Here is a 26569-nt window from a genome sequence, read left to right as displayed (position 1 = left end):
TTTTACGTGTCAATGAAGCTGTCTCGCTTTTTAATTTTTAAGCTCAATTATATTTTCTTGAATTTTATTCTTTTACTAAAACCTCATCTGCCAAGTTACTTATATCTTGTCATTTCTTCTCGTAATTTGTTGATGTTCAGCTATGTATTATCCTCTATCCTTCATTGTCAATGCCATCTTTTCTTGCAGGTTGCAGCATTTCGAGCTATGGTCAATATTCTAACCAGGTAAATATCTTGGTTAATACCTTTTACTATATTTCTTGATGCTTACCTCACATAGATGGGACAAAGTTTGTTTTTCATGGTCAACTTACTATATTATAGATGCATTTTTCCAAAAATGTTAGGCCAGTAATTGTTCTTATGGTTGTCATGGACGTCCGGCACCTTTTGTTCATAAAAGAAATACAGGGAAATAGCCAACCTTTATTCAAAGAGGTCAGAAAATGTCTAATAGACAAAAATCCCACTTGTGTAAGCAATATGTGATTTTTTATGTAATTAGGGTTGTCACAGCATTAACATCTTTAGCTTCACCTTTTTTATTCATAATATATAAATTTCAAACAAAGTTTTAGCCAATATATCATTAATTGGGCTAGTAAATAGATCTTAGAATTAACCAAATACCAGAAATTGACAAACTTGGCTTCTGATATTGCTTATGCTTTTAAATATGTTTATTTGAGTTACACTTTTCTAATAATAAAGTATCTTGTTCTGTGAGGTTTCCAAATCTAAGAACTAGTGCAAATGTCTAGTAACCAGATTCTCCTGTCAGTTGTGTCTGTACCCTGTTTCATATCATTATTGGTTTTGCATGTAAAGAATTGCTTTTATTTTCTTCACAGTCTACTATGTCTTGCAGGGTGCAACAAGAGTCCTCTGATGGGGCTGAAAGAAATCGCTTTCTTGTTAACTATGTTGATTATGCTTTTGATGACTTCGGTGGTCGGCAAGCACCAGTTTATCCTGGTTTATCTACAGTTTGGGGTAGCTTGGCTCGGAGTAAGGTAAGCACTAGCCTTATATCCTTTTACAGTTGGTTTATATGGAATATGCTTCTATATCTATCAATATTAAGATGGGAAAGGGCTTCTTGATTATTTTTCATTCTGCAGTATAGATCCATTACTTTGACAATCTGCCTAGAAGATTATATGTTAATTTGTAGCGCACATGAGTCAATTGAGGACTTTGCCCGAGAAAAAGTAGGTTTTACTATTGCTACTTTGTTATACCTTTTTTTTTTGTAGTGAAAATGTTTTTTCGCCATTAAACAGAAATGCCCTCACCCTCTGCCACCCACCTGTGCTTTTGGTCCGGTAGTTGGAAATTTATGCAACCTATGTTCAGAACTTGTGCAAGCCTGCAAGTTCTCTTACAAAATTGCTCAGTGTTAATTCTGAGTCAGTTAACAAGCTTGTGCAATTGATCAACAAGACTCGTGCAACCTTTGTTATACCATTGCCAAGTGTGGCATGGGGTGGGTATGCCAGCATGACAGGGATTGAGGGCATTATTGTTTGGCAGCTAAAAAGGCCTCATTCATGCAAAATAAAGAAAACATGTATCAAAGTTGCAATAGTAAAACCAACTTATTTTTCTTTTTGAAAAATTCCCTAATTAATTTTTACAATTGTGGACTGGTTCATTTTGTCCGAGATTCTTATGTATTTGCAATTTGTGAAAACTTCTGCATGTAACTGGAATTGCACTCTTTTTTATTCATTGTGAGGTCCTCTATGAGATAACCAAAATCCTTCATTTCTTTAGATCATATATGAATGAAGAGATTTTCTCAAAAAATATGATTTCGTTTAATAATCACGCTCTCACATTATGGTACATTTGCAATGGATCATAGGACCTATTTTGTTGGGAAACACCGACAATTAACTTCATTTAGTTTCTAGAATATAAGAACCACTTTGGTAGTGTTCAACCATCAAAAATTTGCTTGTTTTAATTTAACAAACATATTTTTATTATAATTCTATTGAGTTGTACATAAAGTTACGTTTTTATTGCATTTCTCAAGTCGTGTTTTCTGGATATATGTCGCAAGTGATGCTTTCATTCTATTGAAAAAATATTTGCTCCTTGTTAGAGCTTTTGTTGTGACCATCTTGTTGTTTGTCTCTTTTTCGATTGTTTCGTTTTTATTCTTTCCAGGCAAAAGGCTACCGTGTTGGACCAGTTTATGATGATGTGTTGGCAATGGCGTGGTTCTTTTTGGAGCTTATTGTTAAATCAATGGCCTTAGAACAAAGCTGTCTTTTCGATCACAATCTTCCTATAGGTAGCGCTATGTTTATTCAAGTTGTCTTTTTAAAAATTTTCTTTATCAACAAAGCCTTATGATAATTAATGCCATTATAACCTTAAATTCGAGACTATATAAGGGGATCTTCTGTACAAGTCCTCATTTGCAAATCTAGATGGACATTTGAATAGCAGTTGAAGCTTTGATGATTAAATGGATATTTAAGCAACAACCTAGATTTATAGATGTACACTTGTCTATGTTATCACAAGAGTTTTCTTTCTTTTGTTTCCACATTACATAATAATACTCTAAGATAAAGTTTCAATGGAATATTAGTTTATCTTGGGGACTCTATGATTTTTCATCACCCTATAGCAAAAGAAAAATCGAACCCATTGGATTGAACACGTCGAGTTTGGTTTAGTGTATCAGAACTAACTACTTTCCCATAACAGCAACATTGAGTCTGGTCTTGATTTAAACTTAAATCTATACTATTATTGCGGAATCCTTGAATCAACAACTAGCTAAGTTTTTTCTATGATTCAAAAATTTCTAGCCCAGACTAAGCAATCTCATAAATTTTTGAAGAATGCACCCCCTTCCAATGCCTCCCCACGTGCTGCACCCCCCCCCCCCCCCCCCCCCCCCCCCCCCCCAAAAAAAAAAAAAAAGAGAAAGAAAAGAAAAGAAAAGAGAGGTCTTGAGGAAGGATTCATCCTTTCAAACCGCTTGAATTTTGTCCTGACTTTCATTATACCATACTAGCCGCTATGGGCCAGTAGGACTGATACATGATGATTAACTTTTGCACCATACTTGTAACACTATTGCATGGTTTGTCTTTTATGCATGCATGAGTGGGCAGACTTAAATTTGAATGGTAGCTAGACCTTGCATTTTTATTTGTTGTGTAAATGTTAACTTGGACTTCTTAATAACCCATAAGTTACAGCGTTGTCTAGTTTGTGATTACTTTGCTGTCATATCTTTTGGTGCTAGTTTTGATCTTGACAAGTATTTTTTTGACTATATGTTGAAGACATGAAGAATGCAGTGCTTTATTTTTTTCTTAACTTTCTTGTTTGTTTAATGTATTAATTTGGCATTTTCGCCACTTTAGAATCTGAATATCACCGTTCAGATATAAAAGTTGACATACAGTTTAAAAATTTTATACATCCGTTTAACTTAAAAAAGAAAATTATCACTCAAGCCCAAAATGCTTGTAAAATTCATTTACACGATGTGTGCATGAGTGAAGAGGTTTTAATAATGGGAAAAGGTTCCTCCATTTGAATTTATAAGGCTGGCATTTCTTTCCTCTAGGTGAAGATATTCCACCATTGCAGTTAAAGGAAGGCGTATTTCGATGTATCATGCAGCTTTATGATTGCCTTCTGACAGAGGTTCACGAGCGCTGCAAGAAGGGTATGAGCTTAGCCAAACGCTTGAATAGTAGCCTGGCTTTCTTTTGTTACGATCTGTTATCAATAATTGAGCCGCGCCAAGTGTTTGAACTGGTATGTTGACTCCATCTTAACTGTTCCTTGGCATTAAATGTTCTTAGGGGTACTTTTGGTTTTATGCTAAGCTGCTAAATGTGTTGTTCGCCAATGTTTCTTTGAGAATGACATTGGATTGGAAACAAACAATAACTTTGTCACAATTAATTGGTACTATTTTAGCTTTTATGTGAATTTATAACCTTTATCATATTATGAAGCCTACATGCTTTAGGAACAGCATTTGTGCTTTGAAAAGAGCTAATCAACCAAGCTATTCATGTGTTGATCATGTGGTGTGGATTTAAATCAAGTGATGGTATCTGTTACAATAATGTTGTTGTTGATGGGTTTTCTCAATTCTCTTTATGAGAAAGAAGGGAATGGACATGGCTTAATATCATGTCAAGGATGTCATCTTGCTTGCAAGGCGTTAAGTTATATCTTAGGTACATAATTAATGGGCTTATTCCAGTACCTCAATCTTAGCATGTATTTCATCTGAGCAAGGTATCAATCTTGGTTTCATTTTGTCGAACAGTCATTATGCAATGCTTAAGCTTCCATCTTGACCCTGCTCATATGCAATTACTTGAATTCTACCATGTCTGCATCACAAAAGTTCTGTTCTCTCCAGGTCCATGGAATGCTGTAAATATTTCTTGGATTCCTTTTCTTCTACTAATATTATTGTTGTTCAAACTATCCTCCTGTAGCTAAATTTTGTCATCTGAATCTGTTCGCTGTTAGGCCATGATTGTCGATAAATAACTAGGAGAACTCGATACCTAATTTTCTAGATTAGATTGCTTGGCCTTTCTCAACTTCAACATGCCTATATACATCAAATTTATTTGATTTGCTGCAGGTTTCCTTATATATGGACAAGTTTGCTGGAGTTTGCCAAGCAGTCCTGCATGACTGCAAGCTGACCTTTTTGCAGATAATATGCGATCATGATCTTTTCGTGGAAATGCCTGGGAGAGATCCTTCAGATAGGTCTGATTTATCTGACTATTCTTCCAGTTACATCTTGCATTCAGTTGATATATTGAATCCTGATACTTTTGTTCATTAGCTTCCCTGTGCCATAGGATGATCGTTTCACAATTACAGGGTGCTCCTATATTAGTATGAGCACCCAAGGGCTCATAATGAAGTAAAATATGTTCACAGTTTTGAATTAATTTATCATGCAGAAAATAGAAGGAAATATTCTTCTCATTTAGTCAAATTTCGTGTATACAAGTCTTTGGTACGTTAACTGTATGTCCATGTTTAAATTCTTCTTACGTAGTGCAATGACCTGCAACAAAGGGCAAAAATGTTGAGGATTATTAATTATCTACTCTATTAGGGCTGTAAATGGGTCAGGTTGGGTTTGTGACCAGCTTGTGCTAGACATGGCCCAAACTAGCAGACATGGTCCAAACTAGAATTTAGTTTGTAAGATTTTGACCCAGATCTTATGCATCGCTTGGGTCTTTCTCATGTCAAATCTCTTTCTGGACAGTCTTGGTTGGGGTCTAAGTCAAAGATGCAATATCTGTACATTTTGAACCAATTTTGTTGGCTCATATGAGGTCTGTTTTTGGGTCTGATCAATTAGGCTTGATTCAATATTGTGAGATCCATGTCCATCCTAATTAAAGGTTTGCTCTTAGACACAGGAGACATGCCCAACTCATGGTTCTTAACTATGGGTATGGTTAGGTTTGCATTGGGTATGGTATCATTTATGCCGATGCCTGTGGTTGTATTTACACTAGGATGATATGATTCTTCTGTTCCACCAAAAAAAACCCAATAGATCCAGGTTTACTCAACCTGATTGCATCCATACTATGTCCATGCTTATGCACATTTATTTTTGTCTATGTATCCAAGTATGCACACACACACACACACACAGAGAGAGAGAGAGAGAGAGAGAGAGAGAGAGAGAGAGAGAGAGAGATGTTCATTTGAGTAAGTTGAGATCCGTTAATTTTTCAGCTGAAATGGTTGAGACAAGGCTTGTTGGTAATGTTAATGCTTAATGTATCGTATTGCAATTTGCTTGGTCAACTAGAAGGATGCTTGAAGCTAGGAAGCTTACCGGAAATGGAAATGTCATATTCCAGGTCCCAACAAACTAATTCTGTAGTTTATTAAAAGTAGTTAAAACCCTTTCCTTCCCTTTGTCTGTTTCAATGTTAATAAAATTAATGAACTCATCTTTCTTGATACTCGAGGCAAATGAAAGCAGAAATAGGGGTATCCAGATATCTCATTCCATTAATCATACTTCTTAGTTTCGTTTGAACATCTTCTATGCACATATGAATACATAATTGATGAACCTAATGATTTTGATTTTCCTCCCAGTTATCACCAAAGACAACTTACTTGGCTTCACCATTCTCTCTGTCTCCTTGTTTTAGATACAGTTTTCTAAGAAAGTTGAGTTATTTCTAAGACCAACTAATTTATATCTAATGTCCGCTATCATCTTCGAAACGTCATATCTGGAGACCCTGGAGAAAGCAGTTATTTCATGATAGTTCTCATTCAAAATCTTCCTTTCTTTCACAGGAATTATCTTTCATCAGTTCTAATTCAGGAGATTTTCCTCACCTTGGATCATGATGATGTATCGCAACGGGCAAAAGTGAGCCATTTATCTCTAATAAATCATGCGATCTTTATAGATCATATTTTGTATTTTCATTTTATTAAATACAAATTATTATATGGTACATCTTTTTCTTTTTTGCATTGCTAGGATTTAACATAAATTTTCCTCTTTGCTTTTCTTTTTCTTTTTCATGAATGCAGGCAGCTCGTATCTTGGTGGTCCTTATGTGCAAGCATGAATTTGACTCTCGTTACCAAAAACCTGATGATAGATTGTACATTGCTCAGTTATATTTTCCTCTTATTGGACAGGTAAACAAAATGATGTTTTCTTGCTTTATGTAAATATCTTTTTCTATCTAATTTCTGCATCCTACATAACTATGCATGTTCAGTCTCTAATCAAGATTTATGCCTGCAATATTTGATTTATGAGCAAAAAGTTTGCATGACAAATATTTGCTTTAAAGTTCTTTTTCTTTTTTCTGTTTTTCTTTTAACACTCATTTTTAACCTGTTGGATGAAGAAAAGGCAAATTTGAGATTTTTGGACTGAAAATCCACTACCTTGATTTTCTGAATGTACTTCATCTTCTTAGGCATAATTTGAAGTATGACCTATTCTGTGCTTCTGCCTATTTTGATTCTCCGTTAGTTGAGATCTTTTGCATGCATTTTTCAAAGCTCTGGGGTATGATTATGATAAAAAGAACCTAGCATGTATGCGTAATGTCGTAGTAAATTGAATGCTAAGGTGGATGGGTAGTAACTAGTAAGAATGTAAGACTGCGAGTTTATTATTTAATTTAACAAAGTAAATTAAATAACATGAAGGGTTTCAAGAATGTATAGGCGTTGGACCAGATACACATCCAAAGAACCAAGGAGGATCCAATAAGGATAGGAGTTTGAGTATGTATTGAAGGGTTGAGAAGCAGGAAGGGGAAGACCAATCAAATGATCATGCAGTGAAATGTAGAGAGCTATATTGCTTATGATTATGGTTATAAGTGTTTTTGTCGCAAGGAGAAATAACAAAGATCATAAACCAAGACATCAAAATGATATACAAGCCTTTACAGCTGCATCACAGAGATATCAAAAATATCTGATGTACTTCGATGAAAATGAGGGACAGATTCATGAGAAAAGTTCAGCGTGAACACCATAGATGTCTCCATACATCCCGTGGTATTAGAATGTGTAAGCATATGATGACATGCTTTTCAACTTGGGATGCAGATAATGCTAATGATATCTTATGGAATCCTTGTGTAGGTTGTAGAACTCCTGTCAGCATTTTCTCAGCCGCTCCTATATAGTCTCATGCACAAGGAAAATTGACAGCATATATGCATGGACGGAATACCCTTTCTGTTATAATTTGGCACCGCTATAAAAACTCATGCAAGGATTCAGATGCTTGCATAGCACTGGGCTTTGGGGATATATTGCTAGTTATTGTCCGACTAGATGTATCATGTCTTTCTCATTGCCATATTTGCCATTCTTCAATTCTTACATCCAGTAGCCTATATATGAATGTAAGATGAAAACATATTCCATGGTGCAAGTTGGATAAACATGCTTTTTAATTATTCCTGTTCTATATGGATGGCTTTTAACATTTGACAATAAATGCTCATTTTTTAAAAGGAAAAGACAAGAACATGTTTTTTTTAATTGCTTACAAATTGATGAAGATTTTGTAATTCAGCCATTTATTTTGTCATATTTGTTGTTGCTAACAAAATGAATTTGAATTCTCTAATATGTTTGTTTGCTGAATTGCAGATATTAGATGAGATGCCAGTATTCTATAATTTAAATGCTGTTGAAAAACGTGAAGTGTTAATTGTCATTTTGCAAATCATAAGGAATTTGGATGATGCATCCCTTGTCAAGGCATGGCAACAAAGTATTGCTCGAACCGGATTATTCTTTAAGCTCCTAGAAGAGTGTCTCGTACATTTTGAGGTTTGTCTTCAAAGTTCAAACAATATCTTATTATATTGGTCTTCATCATTGTCATCATCATCATTATCATCATCACTGTCAATATTGTTATTATTATTATTGTTATCATTATTATTGTTATCATTATTATTATTATTAGGTATGGTCGATTGATCGAACAACTACAGAGTGTTGATGTCGTATACATTTTCTTGGTCATTTGATCTGCTGGGGAGAAGGAAGTAATTCCCTCAACCCGCACAAAGTGGTCCGCATCGAGTCTGGTGATCCTCAAATATTATTGCGTAACATAGTTGATTTTAAACAGCTTTTTGTCTCCATGAGCTTGTCTCTACTGAATTAGCTGAGTCATCATAAATTGTCCCCTTTTGTTTCGCACACTCAACTGATTTGGAGACATGCTTGCCAAGCACTACTTTATTTTTATCTGTAATTATGGTCCAAATACGTTTGCTTTAATTAGTTGTCTTGAATATCCTTTTTTTGATGGTGGCATGGCTGCATCCTTGTTTAGTTGTTAAGCTGTTACCATATGTTTTATATCACAGCACAAGAGACCAGCAGACAGCATGCTGATGAGCTGTAGTTCTCGGAGCCCTGATGGTGAAGGACCTACTTCTCCTAAATACTCTGATCGGCTTTCTCCAACAATCAACACATATCTGTCTGAGGCTTCCCGTCAAGAAGTTAGAGTATGTTTTGCATGCTTATTTATTAGCTAAAATTTCTATGCTTAATAGAGTTCCAATCTGGTGCTTAAGATACTATAGAGGCCCAAACGTCTGTAATCTCGTGTGGTTGGAAAATGTAAGCAATCATCATTGTCATGTATGATTCAAATCCCTGATTAATGAAAAATGGCTAAAATAAGTTCTTGCACCAACTCTCCTAGTAGGCATGATCGTAAACTTGCCTTATTCTTAATTGAGCAGATAAAGGTTGGGTACCTGGGTTTCTGTGCAAGTTATGGTAGAACTGTAGAAAGGGGATTTCGAGGAGGTATACACAACACATAATTGGTCTTCGCGTAGGACATTTATGTTGCTAATATATGTTTTCAACTCTACTCAAACTTTTGTAATTTACCATGACATCTTTTCATCCTCTTACTAAGCAGTTTTGACAGCTTATGTGAGAGTCTTTCAAAAAGTTTTTGAGTTAAATTAGTATCAATATTGTCAGCCCAATATCGTTGATGCTAGGAGGGCAATAATATTTAGTGCACACACTCATGATTCCTTAACAATGATACCTCGAGCAACATAATCAAATTAATCAGTTGTCCACTGAAACATTTTTATGTTTAATATTTGACTCTGTATTTTTCTTCTCCTTTTGACTTCCTGTGCCCTGCTTGTACTTCGATTTACACTTTGCTTGTTCGTTTGACTCCTGTGCCCTGCATACACTTGGGTCAATATACTTAACTGCCAACTTGCCAATCTATTGGTCACTTGATTTGCCAATCTATTGGTTACTTCTACTATTAACACTTCTATTATTGATTTCATACCTACATTTGATCCGCTCCTTTTCTTAATCCTGATTTTCACATTAACTCTGAGATTGCTTGACTGATATGCCTCTTGCATGTCATTCTGAACATTTTCATTACTTGTGGTTGGGGAAAGAAAAATATCTGCTGAAGTGATACTTGCTTACCATATATATTTGTTTGGAGAGAGGGGGGGGGGGGTTACAAAATTCATAATAAAATGCTCGACAAGCACAGTGACAGCAGGATGATATATTTGTTTGAAAGGCCATTCAATCAATTTTTCCTGATATTGATTTAACATTCTCTTTTCTTTGCTGAATATATTCTTTATTTATGTAGCCTCAGGGAACGCCTGAAAATGGATATTTGTGGCACAGAGTCAGTCCTCAGCTAAGCTCACCTAATCAACCATATTCTCTAAGGGAAGCACTTGCACAAGCACAGTCTTCTAGAATTGGATCTACAAGCAGAGCATTAAGAGAGTCTCTACACCCGATATTAAGGCAAAAGTTGGTATGTTTTGCAAGGTGGTTTAATCTAAATTTGTCATTTTCTTAGTTACGGAGCTGCTTTGACACCCTGTATATTTCCCTTCAGGAACTTTGGGAGGAGAATTTAAGTACTGCAGTCAGCCTTCAGGTTTTGGAGATGACTGAAAAGTTTTCAGTTGCTGCTGCATCTCATATTGTTGCTACTGATTATGCAAAGCTAGATTGCATCACATCCATATTGATGGGTCTCTTTTCTCGAAGTCAACCATTGGCCTTCTGGAAAGCTTTCTTCCCTGTGTTCAACAATATATTCAATCTTCATGGTGCGACTCTGATGGCCAGAGAGAATGATCGCTTCTTGAAGCAAGTTGCATTTCATCTTCTACGACTTGCAGTTTTTCGAAATGATTCCATCAGGCGAAGGGCTGTTATTGGATTACAGATACTTGTTAGGGTATGCTGTCGACTTTCAGATGAAATTCCAGGAATATGTTTGTACTGAAATTCTGATGCCTGTCTTTTCTTTCTGTCTACAGAGTTCGTTCTATTATTTTACGCACACAACACGGCTGAGGGTCATGTTGATGATTACCTTATCAGAGTTGATGTCTGATGTGCAAGTAACTCAGATGAAGTCTGATGGATCTCTTGAGGAGAGTGGCGAAGCTCGGCGTCTTAGGAAATCCTTGGAGGAAATGGCAGATGAATGTAGGAGCATAGAACTACTAAAAGATTGTGGACTTCCTGGCAATGCACTTGAGGCAATTCCTGAAGGTTCAACAGATGACCGTTGGACTTGGTTGGAGGTCAAACATCTATCTGATAGTCTTATCCAGGCTCTTGATGCAGGCCTGGAGCATGCTCTTTTGGTAAGCCATAAAACTATTCCATTTAGCTTGGTGTCTTATCAGAAACAAAAGGGCAGTCAATATTTTTGCATGGATCCTTGGTTGCTCTTAAAGTAATGCTATGGGGCCCAACCATGGTGTTGAAAAAAGAATGCTTCATGCCATATGGAATGAGGAGATTGGTGCAGCTTACATTGTTGGGGCGATACATCGTGGGGTTGTGGTCGGATGCACCAATTTTTGCATGATACACAAATTAAGCTTTTTCTTGAAAAAAAATCCGAACCAGGGTTGAGCCCCAAAGCATTTTTCTTATTGCATCAGTTCCCAGCATGCAGGGATACTCCTAGTGCCGCAGCGGCTTGTTTTTTTTCTACATTGTATCTGATCTCCTTAAAATGAAGGTCATAAGAATCAACTAGCATTGTATGGTTCCTACTGATGTCATTGTCTAGCATAGGGGCTCTGGCCTCCAAGACTGCAACACATATTGGGTTGAGCCCCAAAGCATTTTTCTTATTGCATCAGTTCCCAGCATGCAGGGATACTCCTAGTGCCGCAGCTGCTTGTTTTTTTTCTACATTGTATCTGATCTCCTTAAAATGAAGGTCATAAGAATCAACTAGCATTGTATGGTTCCTACTGATGTCATTGTCTAGCATAGGGGCTCTGGCCTCCAAGACTGCAACACATATTGGGCTGTATACAGTGACAGTGTCAGGCCAATTCATTGCTGTTTAAATTTTGAAAATAAGTGTATGATTAATAAATAGATTAAAGTAACTTCGTGTTCTTGATATATCGATGACTAGTAAGAATGCAAATTTCATCATGTAGGTCTTATTCTGAAATCATGTGATGCTTTTCTGCAGGCTTCTGCGATGACTATAGACAGATATGCCGCTGCAGAGAGCTTTTATAAACTTGCAATGGCTTATGCGCCTGTTCCAGATCTTCACATCATGTGGTTGCTGCATTTATGCGACGCGCATCAGGAGATGCAGTCATGGGCTGAAGCTGCTCAATGTGCAGTTGCGGTAGCAGGTGTAATCATGCAGGTTAGTTTTCTAGAGTTCATGACCCATTTAATCTTTCCCCTATTCCTTCTGTAGAGTTCTCTATCATTTATTTATCTATTTGATAGGCCCTTGTGGGAAGGAATGATGCTGTTTGGAGCAGAGAACATGTTGCTTCTTTGCGTAAGATTTGCCCCATGGTTAGCAATGCAGTGACTGCTGAGGCATCAGCAGCTGAGGTTGAAGGGTATGGAGCATCAAAATTGACAGTGGATTCTGCTGTCAAGTACCTTCAACTTGCAAATAAGCTCTTTGCACAAGCAGAGCTGTATCATTTTTGTGCCAGCATTTTGGAACTCATAATTCCTGTCTATAAAAGCAGAAGGGCATACGGGCAACTTGCTAAATGCCACACATCCCTCACAAGTATCTACGAATCAATTCTTGAACAGGAATCAAGCCCAATACCGTTTATAGATGCTACTTACTACCGGGTTGGATTTTATGGGGACCGGTTTGGGAAGCTAGACCGAAAGGAGTATGTGTACAGGGAGCCACGAGATGTGCGTCTAGGTGACATAATGGAAAAGCTGAGTCACATATACGAATGCAAGATGGATGGCAATCACACCCTGCATATTATACCAGATTCTAGGCAAGTCAATGCGGAGGAGTTACAGCCTGGTGTTTGTTACCTGCAGATAACAGCTGTTGATCCTGTTATGGAGGATGAGGACTTGGGCAGTAGAAGGGAGAGAATTTTCTCTCTGTCTACTGGGAGTATACGTGCTCGTGTCTTTGACCGGTTTTTGTTTGACACGCCATTCACGAAAAATGGCAAGACTCAGGGAGGGCTGGAAGATCAGTGGAAGAGACGCACAGTACTGCAAACCGAGGGTTCTTTTCCTGCTCTCATAAATCGACTTTTTGTTGTCAAGTCTGAATCTCTAGAGTTTTCCCCAGTGGAAAATGCTATTGGAATGATTGAAACTAGGACAGCCGCACTGAGAAATGAGCTTGAAGAACCTAGAAGCTCAGAAGGTGACCAACTCCCTAGACTTCAAAGTCTACAAAGGATCCTCCAAGGCAGTGTTGCAGTGCAGGTAAGATGCAGCATTTTCATGTGATAACGGTGTATTTTAATCATGTTGCACTGCATTTTCAACACCGTGTGGAAGCCTTGATGAAGCTCTAGTCTCTAACACATAGAAAGGTTTGGACTAGACCCGCTCAACTGGTGGGCTGTGTTTGGGCCGGGCTCTGCCTAGCCCAAAACCCACTAAGTAGCAGGCTCAGGCTTGCTAAGTAAACCTGAACGCTGGGCCATGCCAAACTCGGGTCTAAAAAGCCCGCTACTTATAAAGCTTCGGATTTTCGGGCTGGGCTGTGAGTTTTGCTAAAGGATCTCTCTTAAAAAAAGAAAAAAGTACTCCAGGGATGGGATGTTTTTTTTATGTTTTGAGGGTGGGGCGGCGGGTAAGGTGGGAGGACGGTCCAAACCCATCCGAAATGGTCCAGGTTTGGTCTGGTCACCCAGTTTTTGAGCAGGTATAGTTTGGACTATGAACTTGCTTCTGATATTTAAACCTTATAATGCAGGTGAACAGTGGGGTACTTAGTGTATGCACAGCATTTTTGTCAGGCGAACCTGCGAACAGGCTTCGGTCACAAGAGCTGCAGCAGCTTATTGCTGCACTGCTGGAATTCATGGCGGTTTGCAAGCGTGCAATCCGGGTACATTTTAGGTTGATAGGTGAAGAAGATCAGGACTTCCACACACAGCTTGTGAATGGGTTTCAGTCCCTTACAGCCGAGCTTTCTCACTACATTCCTGCCATACTCTCAGAGCTCTGATTGCTATTTGGTGTGATTGTGAACTGTTCATATGCTGAGTCATTCTTCCATCTCATGATTTCTGAAGCAATGTTAATATTTTTTGTTGTATTTTGTTGTATATGTAATCATCTTGACCAACAGGACGCAGCACCCTCTATGATGGTTCTTCGTTTTTTGTTTTGCCACTTTTGATTCACATTTTAGGTTGCCTTGTAGGATGGTGTATAACTACTTTGTAAGAAAATGTCCTTTGTAGCAATCTTAAAATTCTTGTTGGCATGGTAATTTTTTTATTTACGTCGGTCCTTGTTTGGGTCGCCAGGTTTCATGGTTCACTTGCGATAACATACAGTTTCAGAAAGTACCGAATTCTAAGCAGAGCAGGGAAAATGCAGCAGTACAAGTAGGGCCCGGGCGGTCGAAATGCTCCTGGTTGCTCGCCGAGTCTCTCCAGTCATGAATGCAGCAGATGAAAACGATTGCTGTTTTCCTCCTGGGTAATCTTCGGTTGCTGAGGCCGTGGGTTCAGGATCTTATGTTGACACTGCCTGGGAACTGCGTTGCCGGGAACTGACCTGGACGATCTTCACAGCTGGGGAGAGTGAAAAAATATCAACAAGCAATATATTTAATAGACTTGAGATCGGTCCCGTAGCTTGAGAATGGCAGTGATCAACTGTTGCATCTCCTAATGCTGCTTTGTTACTATCTACCTAGAGTCTTGTAATGAATTCAATCCATTTCGTTTCCTTTATGCTGGTTAACCAGCTGCACAATATGCACTCTTTATTATGAGCCTTCTCATTAAGCTTCTGGTATCAGCGTGGAGTTGAGACACTCTGGACAGAAAATGCCAGCTGAGATGCTTATTCGATCATTTATAATTTTCTTTTGCTAAGGCCCAACCATTTATAATTAAACTTAAATATTAATACATAAACTGCTAATCTCCACAGCAACAAGAACAGCAAGACAACCATCAAAGACAATTCTATGTCATCTTTTGTGCAAAAGATTAAAAAAAGAAAGTGAACCTTCCTCAATCCTAATCGGACTCGGGTTTTAACCAGTTAAGCTGGCAAAATCTATCAACTACAAAATTTAAAGATAAAGAAGGATACAGAATGTGTACGCGATTAGGGCATGCTGGAACGAAGGTATGTTCCTACATACTTGCGAACAAAAATTAAGGAACAGTAACCAACTTGCTAAAATAACAAACTTGCTACAATAACAAGCTAGACTGCAAATTTGATTCAAACCTAGTTAAGGTCTAGTATTATTTTCTGAACCATCAAAATACAACCAAGTACATTATGAACACTAATGCCAAATCATAATTGGCCTTTTTATGTATTTGGTACATTTAATATGAAATATCAGGCAAAGGATAATGGCATACGCTTAATATAGCTTCACTAGATGCACAACACAAAGCTACCAAGCCACAAGAATATGCTTGTTCTAAATGACCATGTAGCAGAGAACCATGAACAAATGGCTATGTTAGATCCTCACCGTGAGGGCCAGTTAAATTACATGCCAGGTGGGGAACGCAGTAGAGAATATGCATATATCTCGTGTCCGTGCTATTCATCTACCATGATTGTGAAGATCCAGATGTTGAACAGGATGCATTACGCGTCTTTAGCTGCCTCCTAAGAAGAGTTGGAGACAGGAGTCTGTTTGTTGGCAAGCTCGTTGTGCAAGAAATCAAGTACCGAGTGACGCTGCATATACACGTATCAGGAAAGTCAGTATAGATACATTATATATCACACACACACAAAAGAGCTAGAAAACAAAAGCACAGAGAGCCACAAAAGATGGACATAGCTACCCGTTGCTCTAAACTAGCTTCATTGGAATCCAACTTCAGAGATTCTAGGCAATTTATGGCTTCATGAAATCCATCAATTGCAACATCCTCATTGCCAAGATTCCTATCCACATCAGCAACTTTGGCAAGAGAAACTGCAAGATCAACAACCTATATGAAAATAAGTTAGCACCGTTTCCTCACATCAGAGAGAGAGAGAGAGAGAGAGAGAGAGAGAGAGAGAGAGAGAGTTCTTATGTATTAGTCTGTCACCTATATCAATTGACCCTATTATCATGGTGTGAGAATCAAAGAGGGATACTTATACTTGTCGACTACATCAAAACCATTAAGATTTTCTAAAGATGATGCATGCTTTATAGAAGGGTTAATCAGTATAACTACGAAGATCTAAAGATAAGAGCTAGCTCTTCTTTAGGTAGTTAAAGAAACTCAATAAAAAAGAATACACACTGAAAGTTTGCAATGATTATTTCTTTCTCAAATGACAAACATTCATTGTCATTGGCAATTCACACTAAGCTTCCCTTCTTGATATGGAGAAAAAACTTCAAAAATTATATATTATTAGCAATTTATGCTAGTTATCCTTCCAACCAAATGATTGAAGTATCATTACAAATCCTATGCTGATTAGGGGCCAGCCCGACAGTATCAGACCAACACTCGATTCGATATATGGTGTCATTGCATGTCACACCATTTTTTAAATTTATTTTTGCATTCTTTCACAGTTCATACTACAGTCAGGATTTGTTAGGGGCCCAAAATGCATAAATCGAACAATTTGCATGCCTTTTTCAAAAAATAAAGAAGCAAATCACAGAAGTCACATGTAGACATCCAGTTATCAACATAACTTCAACTTCAGCTCCATGTGAAGTGCCCCGCAGACTCTTAGACATCCAAGTCAGATTCAAAATTTAGAATTAGGTTTTTTACGACTCTCATCATCATAGCATTTACCTAGTTTCCTAGAAAACCAAAATTTTACTCTTAACATCTTGATATAATGCAGATTTCCATATGAAAGGCCTAAGGATGGAAGAAAAACATTATTTTCAGCTTTTTTAAGTACTAAATACCATCATATTGAATTGCAAGTAGGGTAAAAAATGCACCCTACATGATAAGGTCAGCGAGAACAAGAATTTTCTACAACCCCCTTAACTCAAATCACTTAGAATAAAATAACAAAGAATATTAAAAAAATTTGCAAGTAGGGTTCTAAGCCCTTCACTTTCATTAAAGATGAATAAAGCTATTACAAAGATCCTCTATTTATACTAGTGAGGTTTGCCATTTTAGAATTTGAGTCGGATTCCTCTTCTAATTCAAAGAGGTCAGAATTTTCTTTAAATAGCAAGCAAAAATAGAAATAATCATGAAAAAGCTAAATCTTATCGGAGTTTTATCTCAACTTTTATATTAATTTTGCCTTCTGTCATTTCATCTAATTCTTCCCAAATTAGAAGATACAATCTGGTCAGAAGTTTCCAAAACAACAAAAAATGGTTTGATTGAACATTTTGGAGGTCTAAACAGTGCACAACGGTTCTAGTGATCCACATGGATCATAAGTTGGATAGACCAAATCCTTACTTGTCCCAAGGTGGATTGGCACTCAAAAATTCCACTAGAATATATTTCAAGCCAAGTTCAAGCAGCCACTAAGATGGACATGGGAAGTGTTAGCCATCCCCTTTGCCTCCATTCCTATCTAATCTTTAATAGCCCCTCGATTAATTGTCACCAGCCATTCCCCTCTCCATCCTCCATAACTATGACAAGTACCCCCACTCAAATAGGCCTCCCACTTGCTACCACCTATTGTCCACCTCATCCACCATCTTCAAGGCTGCTAACCTTTTTATTATGCAAAACTTCCTATCCTCCATCTTTTCCAGTAGGCCACTGCTGCTTTCTCACCTACATCCCCTCTAATCTTAGCCTCTCCACCCCTTTGAGACCACCTTTCTTGCTTTCATGCACCTATAGTTATACCCACCAACTACGTTCCTCAAACCCTTTGACTTAGCTTAGAGTACTATACTCAACACTTGAACATCGAGTATGACCCCCATCCAAGGTTGCTAGCCTTTTTATTATGCCAACTCACCATCCTCCATCTTCTCCGGTAGGTCATTGCTGCTTCCTCGCCGACATTCTCTCTAATCTCAGCCGACACACCCCTCCAAGACCACCTTTCTCGCCTCCATTCACCTATAGTTTTGCCCACCAACTACATTTCTCAAACCATTTGATTTCGCTTAGAGTACCTACACTCGATGCTTAAACATGGATATTGGTATGACACTTAGGCATGTCTCCCTAAGAAGAAATTTTTATATATTAAAAGGAGTTGATGCTTAGATACACCCACACCTGGTAGGTAAACCCAAATCCATGACATAGCCATCAGCCCTTCAACATCCTTCGCTACGCCCCTGATCACATGTTGGCATTCCAATCTTGGCCAACCTCCTCCAAGACTGATTTTCTCTTCATCCCCCTTGTACCTACAATTGCACCCATTGAGCCTCAACATCCTCTGCTTTCGCTAAGCTTCCACGTCCCCTCCAAGCTTAGCCACACCTCCTCCGAGGTTCCCTTAGTCTCTCAATACATGCAACGATGCCTAGCAAGCCGTCCAAGCTCAAGAATGGCTTTGACGAAAAAATGAGGCTTCTGCTTGGCACCAAACTCAACCAATCAAGGCCGGGCTCAAGCAGAAGTGGACTGACCTACACCGAGGCCATCTCAAACCCTACTTATAGTGTATATTCCTACAATATCTTGAGGACACGGAGTTAAATTGAACAAGGGGCCGCTAAAGTGTTCAATTGATATTATAGAGGTCAAATAAGATTTGTCACGTACCAAAAAAGTTTATCCTTTTTGTATAAGTGAAATAACTCAATCAAAGGGAATATTTCATATAAATATTTAATCTATACCACTAAAAATAAAAATGATGACAAAGATTAAAAATGATCAAAAAAAATCATATATATTGAGCACATGCTTGGCGAGAAAATTGGCCATTGCATTGTTGCTACAACAAATGCGGCTTAGGCTTTATACTAAACACATTATCCAAAAGTGCTAAGCCAAGTTTTAGTAATAGCACCTACAAGCAGCTACTGAAGGAGATCTTAAGGAGATGAAGCTTTGAGGCCCAAATGAATGTAGCAAGGTGGTCTCTAGGCCAGAAAAAGTTGAGACCTATACGTGCTGGAAATGTTGTTAATCACGTCATAAATCATAGAAGGGGTCAAATCAGATTGGATCATGGACTGGATTGCAGATCATAAAAATCTTTCCTTTTCTTTTAAACATAAAAAAAAAAATAAGGTTGAAAGAACATGAAAGATAACAAGCATAATTCAATCGTGCTTCAAGTGAACAATGAGTGAGAAACCATCATACGAGGATATCAAAACTATCACCTTCCAGCAACTATAATTTCATAAATGTGCAAGGAGAAACACTATGTATAATTAATTAATATAGTTTTATTTCACCATATAAGTCAGTTGGATATCTTAGTTTGAGTTATTTGACCCTCCCATAAAAGTGTATACCTCTATAGGCTTATTGAACTCAATTCTCATTCAAGGAAAAAGATTATAGAAAGAATCAAACTTTTAAAAATGTTAGGATAGATAAATTCTAAGTTTTACGTCCCAAACAACTAAATTTATTTTTTCTTTACCGTTAAAAGTTCAATAGAATTGCTTAGAATGCATATCTAGCATCCTCGTTTCATACCACTGTCTAGATAATTTCTGAACTCTCACTCTCTCTCTCTCATATTCTTCTACTTAAAATAGGCTACCAGAACCTAATACAAAATCAACCTGAAAACTTGTATACAGTTAATATAAAATTGCACAGCCTAAACTAGCATGACTAAAACTGAAATGCGAACACCCCAACAATCAAAAGAATGCTCTAGGATCAGCTATTAGAGTTGGTGCTTCCCAAGACTTAAAAACACCCACTGCCATAAGAATACTGGAAAATAAAAACCCGACAAGAGCGTAAAATTTTACACAAATATGCTAGTTAGAGTTGGCATGCATCATATTTACACAGATATGGAAAAGCCAACTGTAAATAAGTTATTTAGTTTAACTGAACTTTCAAAAGATGGATATGACTATTGCACTATTTACCACGACGAAAGTAATGATATGAAAATAAAAGGCAAAGGACAAATGTTTACCTGGGAAGATACATTAGAATGCTCTTTGATTGCATTTCGTCGAACATCCAAAGATCGTGTATAATAATTTTTTGCAGATTCCAGGTCTCCATCATAGTAACTAAGATCTCCAATTTTATTTAGTGAAACTGATAGAGTGTGAACCAACTGTAGAAGAATGTATGGTTAAATTAGGTTGCTGAGTGCAACGACCAACAACAATTTGTATACGATGTTTTTAAATTTTGGGATTTTTAAGGTTAAAAACCAAATACCAACCTCCAGATCTTTCGCAGGCAGCTTTGAAAGGAATTCAACACTCTCTTCATAATAAGTGACTGCTGAACCAGTATCACCCAGTGCTCGACTGCATTGCAATCATGAAAGCGCACAAGTTTAACATGCAATAATGATAGTATGAGCATGATTTAAGTAGCAATTCAGAATCATTTAGGCATATGAGAATCAATGAAATTATGTTACTTCATATATAGGACTATTCTGAAAGCATGAGAAGGACATATGCATGAATTCCCATATAACTTGATCTCAGATAGAACGCAATGCTTATAATAAAGATGAGCTCGAACTGCAGTTTCAAAAAGGCAAAAACCTAAACAAAGAAACACCTCTGACGCCCACCTCAATGTCCTAATATCATGTTCAAGTATGCAGAATGAGAGTGATTTATGAATTAGTATGGAATGGTCCCAAGTTGGTACTTCTCATTGACCTACTACGCCTTATTCGATATCTTATGTTCCAGCTTGTAGATAAAAATATTGCTTATGTTTCTCCCTTTTTTGAACTTACTGTTTTCGGGGTTGCTTTGACCTCTTGGCACCTGCCTAGCACCAACCCTCTGCAACCTATATTCTTTCAAAACTTAGAGTGCAGAGGCAACCATATTGCTTATTTCAAGATTCTATCAGAGTTCCAGCTAGAAGAATTCAGTTTGCCTAAAGCTAAGGGCCATGACTCAGAAGGAAGGGATCGGGATACTATTAAAATATGAACAATCATATGCAAGTCATATGTAGATTAAGATCAAAATATAGTTCAGTTCACATAGATCTATTGAAAAAATGCAATTTACATTTTCACAGGTTACGTCCTTAAAAAAGGGCAGCCTAGTGCATGAGTCTCTCGTGATTACGTGGTCTGCAGAGGGTCAGATGGATGCAGCCTTGCCCCATATGCGGAGAGACTATTCCATGTTTCAAATCCATGACCTCCAGATCACAAATGGAGCTACCTTACTATTGCACCAAAATACTTTTTTTCACAAGTTACATCTTTGTTAATAAAAAAATCCTAATTAATTAAGCCTGAAGTGGTGTTAATATGTAAATCCCCATATTAGAAGTGCAGACACAACAAATTTCAAAACAGAAATTGAGGAAACAAGGATGGAAAAGAGACGCACCAGCAGTCCCCTAGCATTCCTAGGACAGCCCCAAGTTGCGAACATAAATCTGATGTGCTGTCTGATGCCTGTAATTGTTCCCGGATATCCTCTGCACAAAGACAAAGCCTTGATTTTGCGCTTTCTATATTCTGTGCATGGAAAGCCTGCAGATAAAACAGAAAGCTTAACTATGAGGCAGTTGTCCAAGGATGAGTGCATAAATAAGATATTATTAAACTAACCTGGATAGAGGCTATAATTTTCAATTTTAGAATATTCAATAGAGAGATAACTAGCCAGATCATAGCATAATTTTCGTTTTACTCACCCTCATAGCTTGTTGCACTAGAAAAGCCCCTCTCTCCATAGATACATCCCCATATATCACATTTTTCTTTCCATCTACTTCTTGCCCATCTGCATTCACTCTCTTGATTCTAGCATGGCCATTAATGAAGCGATCAACAGTGACCTGAAGTTCTGTGTCAGGCTCAATCTTCTCTATGTCAGCACCACACAATGGACAATCCTTAAAGCGAGAGATGCATGCTCTGTTGAAACAAGTGGCAGGTAAGAACATTTAAAGTTTTAAACATTGGTTTTCTACAAGAAAAGTGCATGACATGTCATCTGCTGTATGCACTACCTACTTGCAAAATTTATGGGAGCAGGGCAAGCATTTACTACTTTGATAAAGCAACGCCTGGCAAATCATGCAGCTTAGAGGACCCAGCTTAAATGTATGAGAATCATATCCAAAGGGACATTTCGGAGATATTACGGCAGAATCATTGCTCTTTGTATCGACTTTATCATCACACTCTGCCTGATGTCTATTGTAATTCCCCTCATGTTTCATAGGACAGCCACCACCAACAGAAGTAGAATCATTGCTCTTTGTATCGACTTTATCATCACACTCTGCCTGATGTCTATTGTAATTCCCCTCATGTTTCATAGGACAGCCATCACCAACAGAAGTAGAATCATTGCTCTTCGTATCTCCTTTATCATCACATTCTGCCTGCTGTCTACTATGATTCTCCTCATGTTTCATAGGATAGCTAGCACCGGCACCAGCTGCTTTAGCAAATGGACAAACAAAACTCATACTGCTCGATCTTTCACTGCATCAATACAAGGCACTACTGTAAAAACTAATGGGGAACTGTAACATGTAAATTTTTCATTATGAAGGCTAGAGAATAGGCCAATAAAAAAAGTAGCATATCACAAGTAGATTGTTTCAAACTCTATTTTTATTTTCTTCATACACAATGGGCACATCAGACCTCATCATGGATACATGCTGATTCATTCAGTATTGATAGACATCATTTTGCACAAGAAAAGGCAACTATTCGTTGATACATTCACACTTATTTAATTTAAAAAGTCATTATGAACTGCTAATTTTATACATTAACTAAATGCCAATACAACTCACATGGTCTATTCACATTGTTTCAGGGGGAAAAACTTGTAATCTAGAAATATTACGATTAAAAAAACATTGTGTACTTAAAATGAAAATCTCAAATAATCCTTGATTGGAAAGTGCAAAGGTACATATGTTTTTCCTTTCCTTTTGTTTCTTTTTCAACTTTGCAAACCAAATTACATTTTTCAGGACTCGAACAGCTGAGAATATCATTCGCCTAAAACTTCACATCAAGACTGTGGATCTAACTTTCCATAATTTTACCTTGGAAGTCTAAAGGATTACCCATGAATTATCCTGGAACGTAACATAATCCAAAAACAACGAACTTTTTCGTTTAAACAAGAAGCCGAACAAGCTCAAAGATAACACTCCTTCGCGTTGTCCATACCCAGAAGGGAAAAGAATTTAGCACCCTATAAACTATAAGCGATAACAAGAGCTCAAGAATCACCTAATCTTCCTCAAACACCATCCTGTCTCATAAAGACTATCCCTAAACCCGTTCAGATATACGCCAAAGTGGATCAAGAAACCCTAACCCTATCCATCCGCCCCGAATTCCTTACCCTGGTCTCAGAATTTCCCGCAATTCAAACCGGACAAACCCTAATCCCAGAGAAATTACACCAAATGACATGACCTACTGCACCAACTCGGATCAAATCAAAGGAAAAGCGAGCGACACAGATTGAAGGGGGAGAAAGAAAAAGAAGAAGACGAAGAAGAAGAAAAAGGCGTACGCGGCCGATCGCAGGAGTGGCCGAAGTCGCGGACTCCGTCGCAGAACGGCAGTGCCTGGAGAAGCGATCCGAGTGGCAAAAAGGGATCCTATCGGGATTGGAGCGAGCTCGTAGGAGCCACAAATTCTTGCTAATTTTTCTTGATTATTGATAGTTTCTTATTTTTATTTTATCCAGGGAGAGAGAAATTTATGACGCTGGTGGGATTGCGAAAGCGGGGAAAGTTGTGGATAGGATAACCGCTATGGCACGAATATTAATGGAGATGGTGTTAGATCAGCCGTCCACGTCATCGGCGAAAAACTTGTATCACATTCAGCAAAAGGAGCAGATGCGACGGAGATTGGGATAGGTGAGCCCTCGGCCCACTTAACGATATCTCTTGGCCCAGACCCAATGGGCCCATCTAGTCCATTTTCATGCCCACTGTGGGACGTAGATATATAATGACGTGGGTACCAGCAATTTGATGGATACCTCTTTCTAATCTGTCCAACCCAGCAAGGCTGCCAAATGCACGTGTGAATTGTGTTTGGGAAGGCCCGATCTTGGTTATGGCCCGGTCCACTTGACCGGCCCGACCCACACTTGGCCCAACCCAAGCTCCCGAAAAAAAGACAAAGGAGAAATAGAGGAAGACTTCGGATGGCCACTATCTCTACGTTAGGTCCTCTTATGATAAATGCTACACCACCTTTAACACCATCGTTCAATATACTATCGTCAAAATTAATATTAAGGAAGCTCGGAGGTGCGGCCCCTGAAGTGATATAAATCATTCGAGAAACAACATGTAGGTGTCTCAAGCTATTAAAGATTCTCCAATCGTGACTAGTTGAATAACTTCTGTAGCTTGGGTGGAGGCTCTTTCCATAACAATTCTTGGGGGAATATCATTGTTTTCAAATATAAGCCTATTTCTAGCAAGCCTATACAACCCTTATACGCAATAATATTTTACTAGTTCTGTTTCTGTTAAGTCTTAGAAATTCAATGAATGCTTCAACAAGATAATGATCAATAATACAACCAAGAGGAAAGCTTGGTAATTGCCATAACTGTCTTACTTTTGGGCACTAAAAAAGAATATATCTATCATCTCCTCTTCTGCAGAACAGCAATTACACTCAGGACGAATATCCAACCATCTTTTGATGAGAACTCTGCAAGGAATCCGATCCCAAACCAATTTCCATAAAAGTAGTGCCACCTTTGGGTGCGCACCACACTTCCAAACCCAAGCACCATCCCTCCTATCATCTTGATGTTCCGTAAAGAGCTTGTAGAGATCTCTAGTTTGAACTTTAGAGCTACAATTCATTCCCCACATCATTCTACCAGACACATCATAATACGAAATAGCGATAGATATAACCTTATTAACCTAGAAATCCCTGAATAGTTGGCCTATAGGAGAGGTGTTCCAACATTTCTCACTTGGAATAAAAGGATCCTTTACCTTCATATTCTCCAATGCTTCCTGATTTACTAAAGTGGGCCAAGCTACCCACGAAAGATCCGTTATCCAAGGATCCCTGAGAAGTACCTTTGGAGATTCTCAATCTCCTCATCTAACATCAATGGAAGAGTTCATGGCGTTTGACATTGCTGGCTCTCCACCACTTTCGCCCAAGGTTTGTTCTTAGCGCCAACTTTTTGTAGACCTCGGCTACCACCGCCAATAATTTCTTCAACACCCTCCATCAGTCGATTCGCCATCTTCGACTCTGGCAATCGTTCGTTAGAGTTTTAGAAGAATGCATCACCGACCAAGACCGTCTCACTCTGGTATGGCAACAAACAAAGCCTTTCATGAACCACCTACTTCCAAGTATAGTGCATAAAACCCCATTTGATGCTCATTCAAGGTACGATAAGCAAAACTCTAAACATAAATATCATAGGTGATACAAATGAATCAGAATTGTCAGAGTGACAATGATATAGTGACCATTAAGGTGATAAGAAACACGAGCTAATTTTTCAAATTCAAGTCATTGAATTGTATAAATTAGTCTTATAGATAATATTGTCCATAATATAGTCTCCATTTAAATTTCTCTTCTTGGTACAGATATGCTTCACTACAGGTCTCCCCTATAACAATTCTTGAAAGGTCTGCTCTATGATTCCTATAGTTGATCGAAACCTTCCCTTCGAATTGGTATACTCGAATATTAGCACAAAATCCATAATGCCTTGGTCAATTTCCTGGACCATTTGCAGGCAAAATTCACCAGCTAAGCGAGATGGTTAACTTTCTCATCACGTTACATATTACTCTAAAAGTCTACCAAGCAATGGTCATGCAACAATTTGGAACCAGCTATCCATTTTATTAGTCTAGTCTTATTCTAGCAATCTACTTCAAACTCTTTATTCTTCAAAGCAACCATAGGCATGCAGCAGTAACAGTGTCTGGGAACTATTTGTCGAACCCAACCAGCAGACGGGGCCTAATGACAAGGATAAACATCAAGATCAATTATGCACAAGAATTAAGTAAATAAAGTTCTTCCATGGTGATCACTGACCAGTCCAGTCAGATCCACAAACTGCATTATTAGCATCTTTAGCTTGAACCAAACCCATCATAAAAGTTTGTTTCACTCATAAAAGTTAGATGCTTCACTCAAATGAAAGCCAAACGTGACACATGTTCACTACGTGCTTCCACAGCTCTCCCAGGAGATAATCACCACCAGATGCCAGATTGCTTTCACTAAAGCCCAGAGTACCTACCTAACCCCTACAAATCCTTTGTCACGCTTCGGCGTGACATGTGTCTCACTACGAGCATTTGGAGAAGAGCAATCTACGCACATTGCTCACGATGCAGCAACAACCTACGCACATTGCTCAACTTCAGTGC

At 38.1% G+C, this 26569-nt stretch overlaps 2 protein-coding genes across 4 annotated transcripts in view; one reads left to right on the top strand and one right to left on the bottom strand.

Annotated features, from left to right (window-relative positions):
* SPK1 (guanyl-nucleotide exchange factor) overlaps positions 1–14317 on the top strand; it is a 30220-nt gene extending 15903 nt beyond the window's left edge. For all 3 annotated transcript variants that reach the window (XM_008784536.4, XM_039124434.2, XM_039124435.2), the window contains exons 17-31: positions 190–227; positions 871–1015; positions 2178–2304; positions 3601–3794; positions 4645–4775; positions 6351–6426; positions 6594–6704; positions 8187–8369; positions 8918–9061; positions 10207–10380; positions 10465–10812; positions 10895–11227; positions 12079–12264; positions 12351–13325; positions 13822–14317. In XM_008784536.4, the coding sequence (XP_008782758.3) occupies positions 190–227; positions 871–1015; positions 2178–2304; positions 3601–3794; positions 4645–4775; positions 6351–6426; positions 6594–6704; positions 8187–8369; positions 8918–9061; positions 10207–10380; positions 10465–10812; positions 10895–11227; positions 12079–12264; positions 12351–13325; positions 13822–14076 (3420 nt within the window). In that variant the 3' untranslated portion in view covers positions 14077–14317. The remainder of the gene's footprint in view (positions 1–189; positions 228–870; positions 1016–2177; positions 2305–3600; positions 3795–4644; positions 4776–6350; positions 6427–6593; positions 6705–8186; positions 8370–8917; positions 9062–10206; positions 10381–10464; positions 10813–10894; positions 11228–12078; positions 12265–12350; positions 13326–13821) is intronic.
* A 991-nt stretch (positions 14318–15308) lies between these two features.
* Positions 15309–23925, bottom strand: LOC103702200 (protein NCA1-like). The gene is made up of 8 exons (XM_008784534.5): positions 23698–23925; positions 22164–22640; positions 21842–22064; positions 21532–21677; positions 20385–20472; positions 20127–20273; positions 15899–16048; positions 15309–15788 (listed from the first exon to the last, which is right to left on the bottom strand). The coding sequence occupies exons 2-8, from the start codon at positions 22622–22624 to the stop codon at positions 15717–15719; spliced, it is 1287 nt and encodes a 428-aa protein (XP_008782756.1). The 5' UTR covers positions 22625–22640; positions 23698–23925; the 3' UTR covers positions 15309–15716.
* Positions 23926–26569: the final 2644 nt, after the last annotated feature.

The sequence above is a fragment of the Phoenix dactylifera genome, chromosome 8 (genome assembly GCF_051530095.1).
Source record: "Phoenix dactylifera cultivar Ajwa chromosome 8, Ajwa_hap1_PhDact_Kaust_v1.1, whole genome shotgun sequence".
In the NCBI taxonomy this organism is placed as follows: Eukaryota; Viridiplantae; Streptophyta; class Magnoliopsida; order Arecales; family Arecaceae; genus Phoenix; species Phoenix dactylifera.
The sequence above is the reverse complement of the archived record's forward strand: the minus strand, read 5'-3'. Positions and strand labels throughout refer to the sequence as shown.

Excerpts from the sequence above, each read along its gene's own strand:
- LOC103702200 (XM_008784534.5), bottom strand. The coding sequence starts at position 22,624 with ATGAGTTTTGTTTGTCCATTTGCTAAAGCAGCTGGTGCCGGTGCTAGC. Across the intron at positions 20,473-21,531 it reads GGAATGCTAGGGGACTGCTG|TCGAGCACTGGGTGATACTG; the intron begins GTGCGTCTCTTT and ends ATTGCAATGCAG. Across the intron at positions 16,049-20,126 it reads ATTCTAATGTATCTTCCCAG|GTTGTTGATCTTGCAGTTTC; the intron begins GTAAACATTTGT and ends ATTTTCATATAG.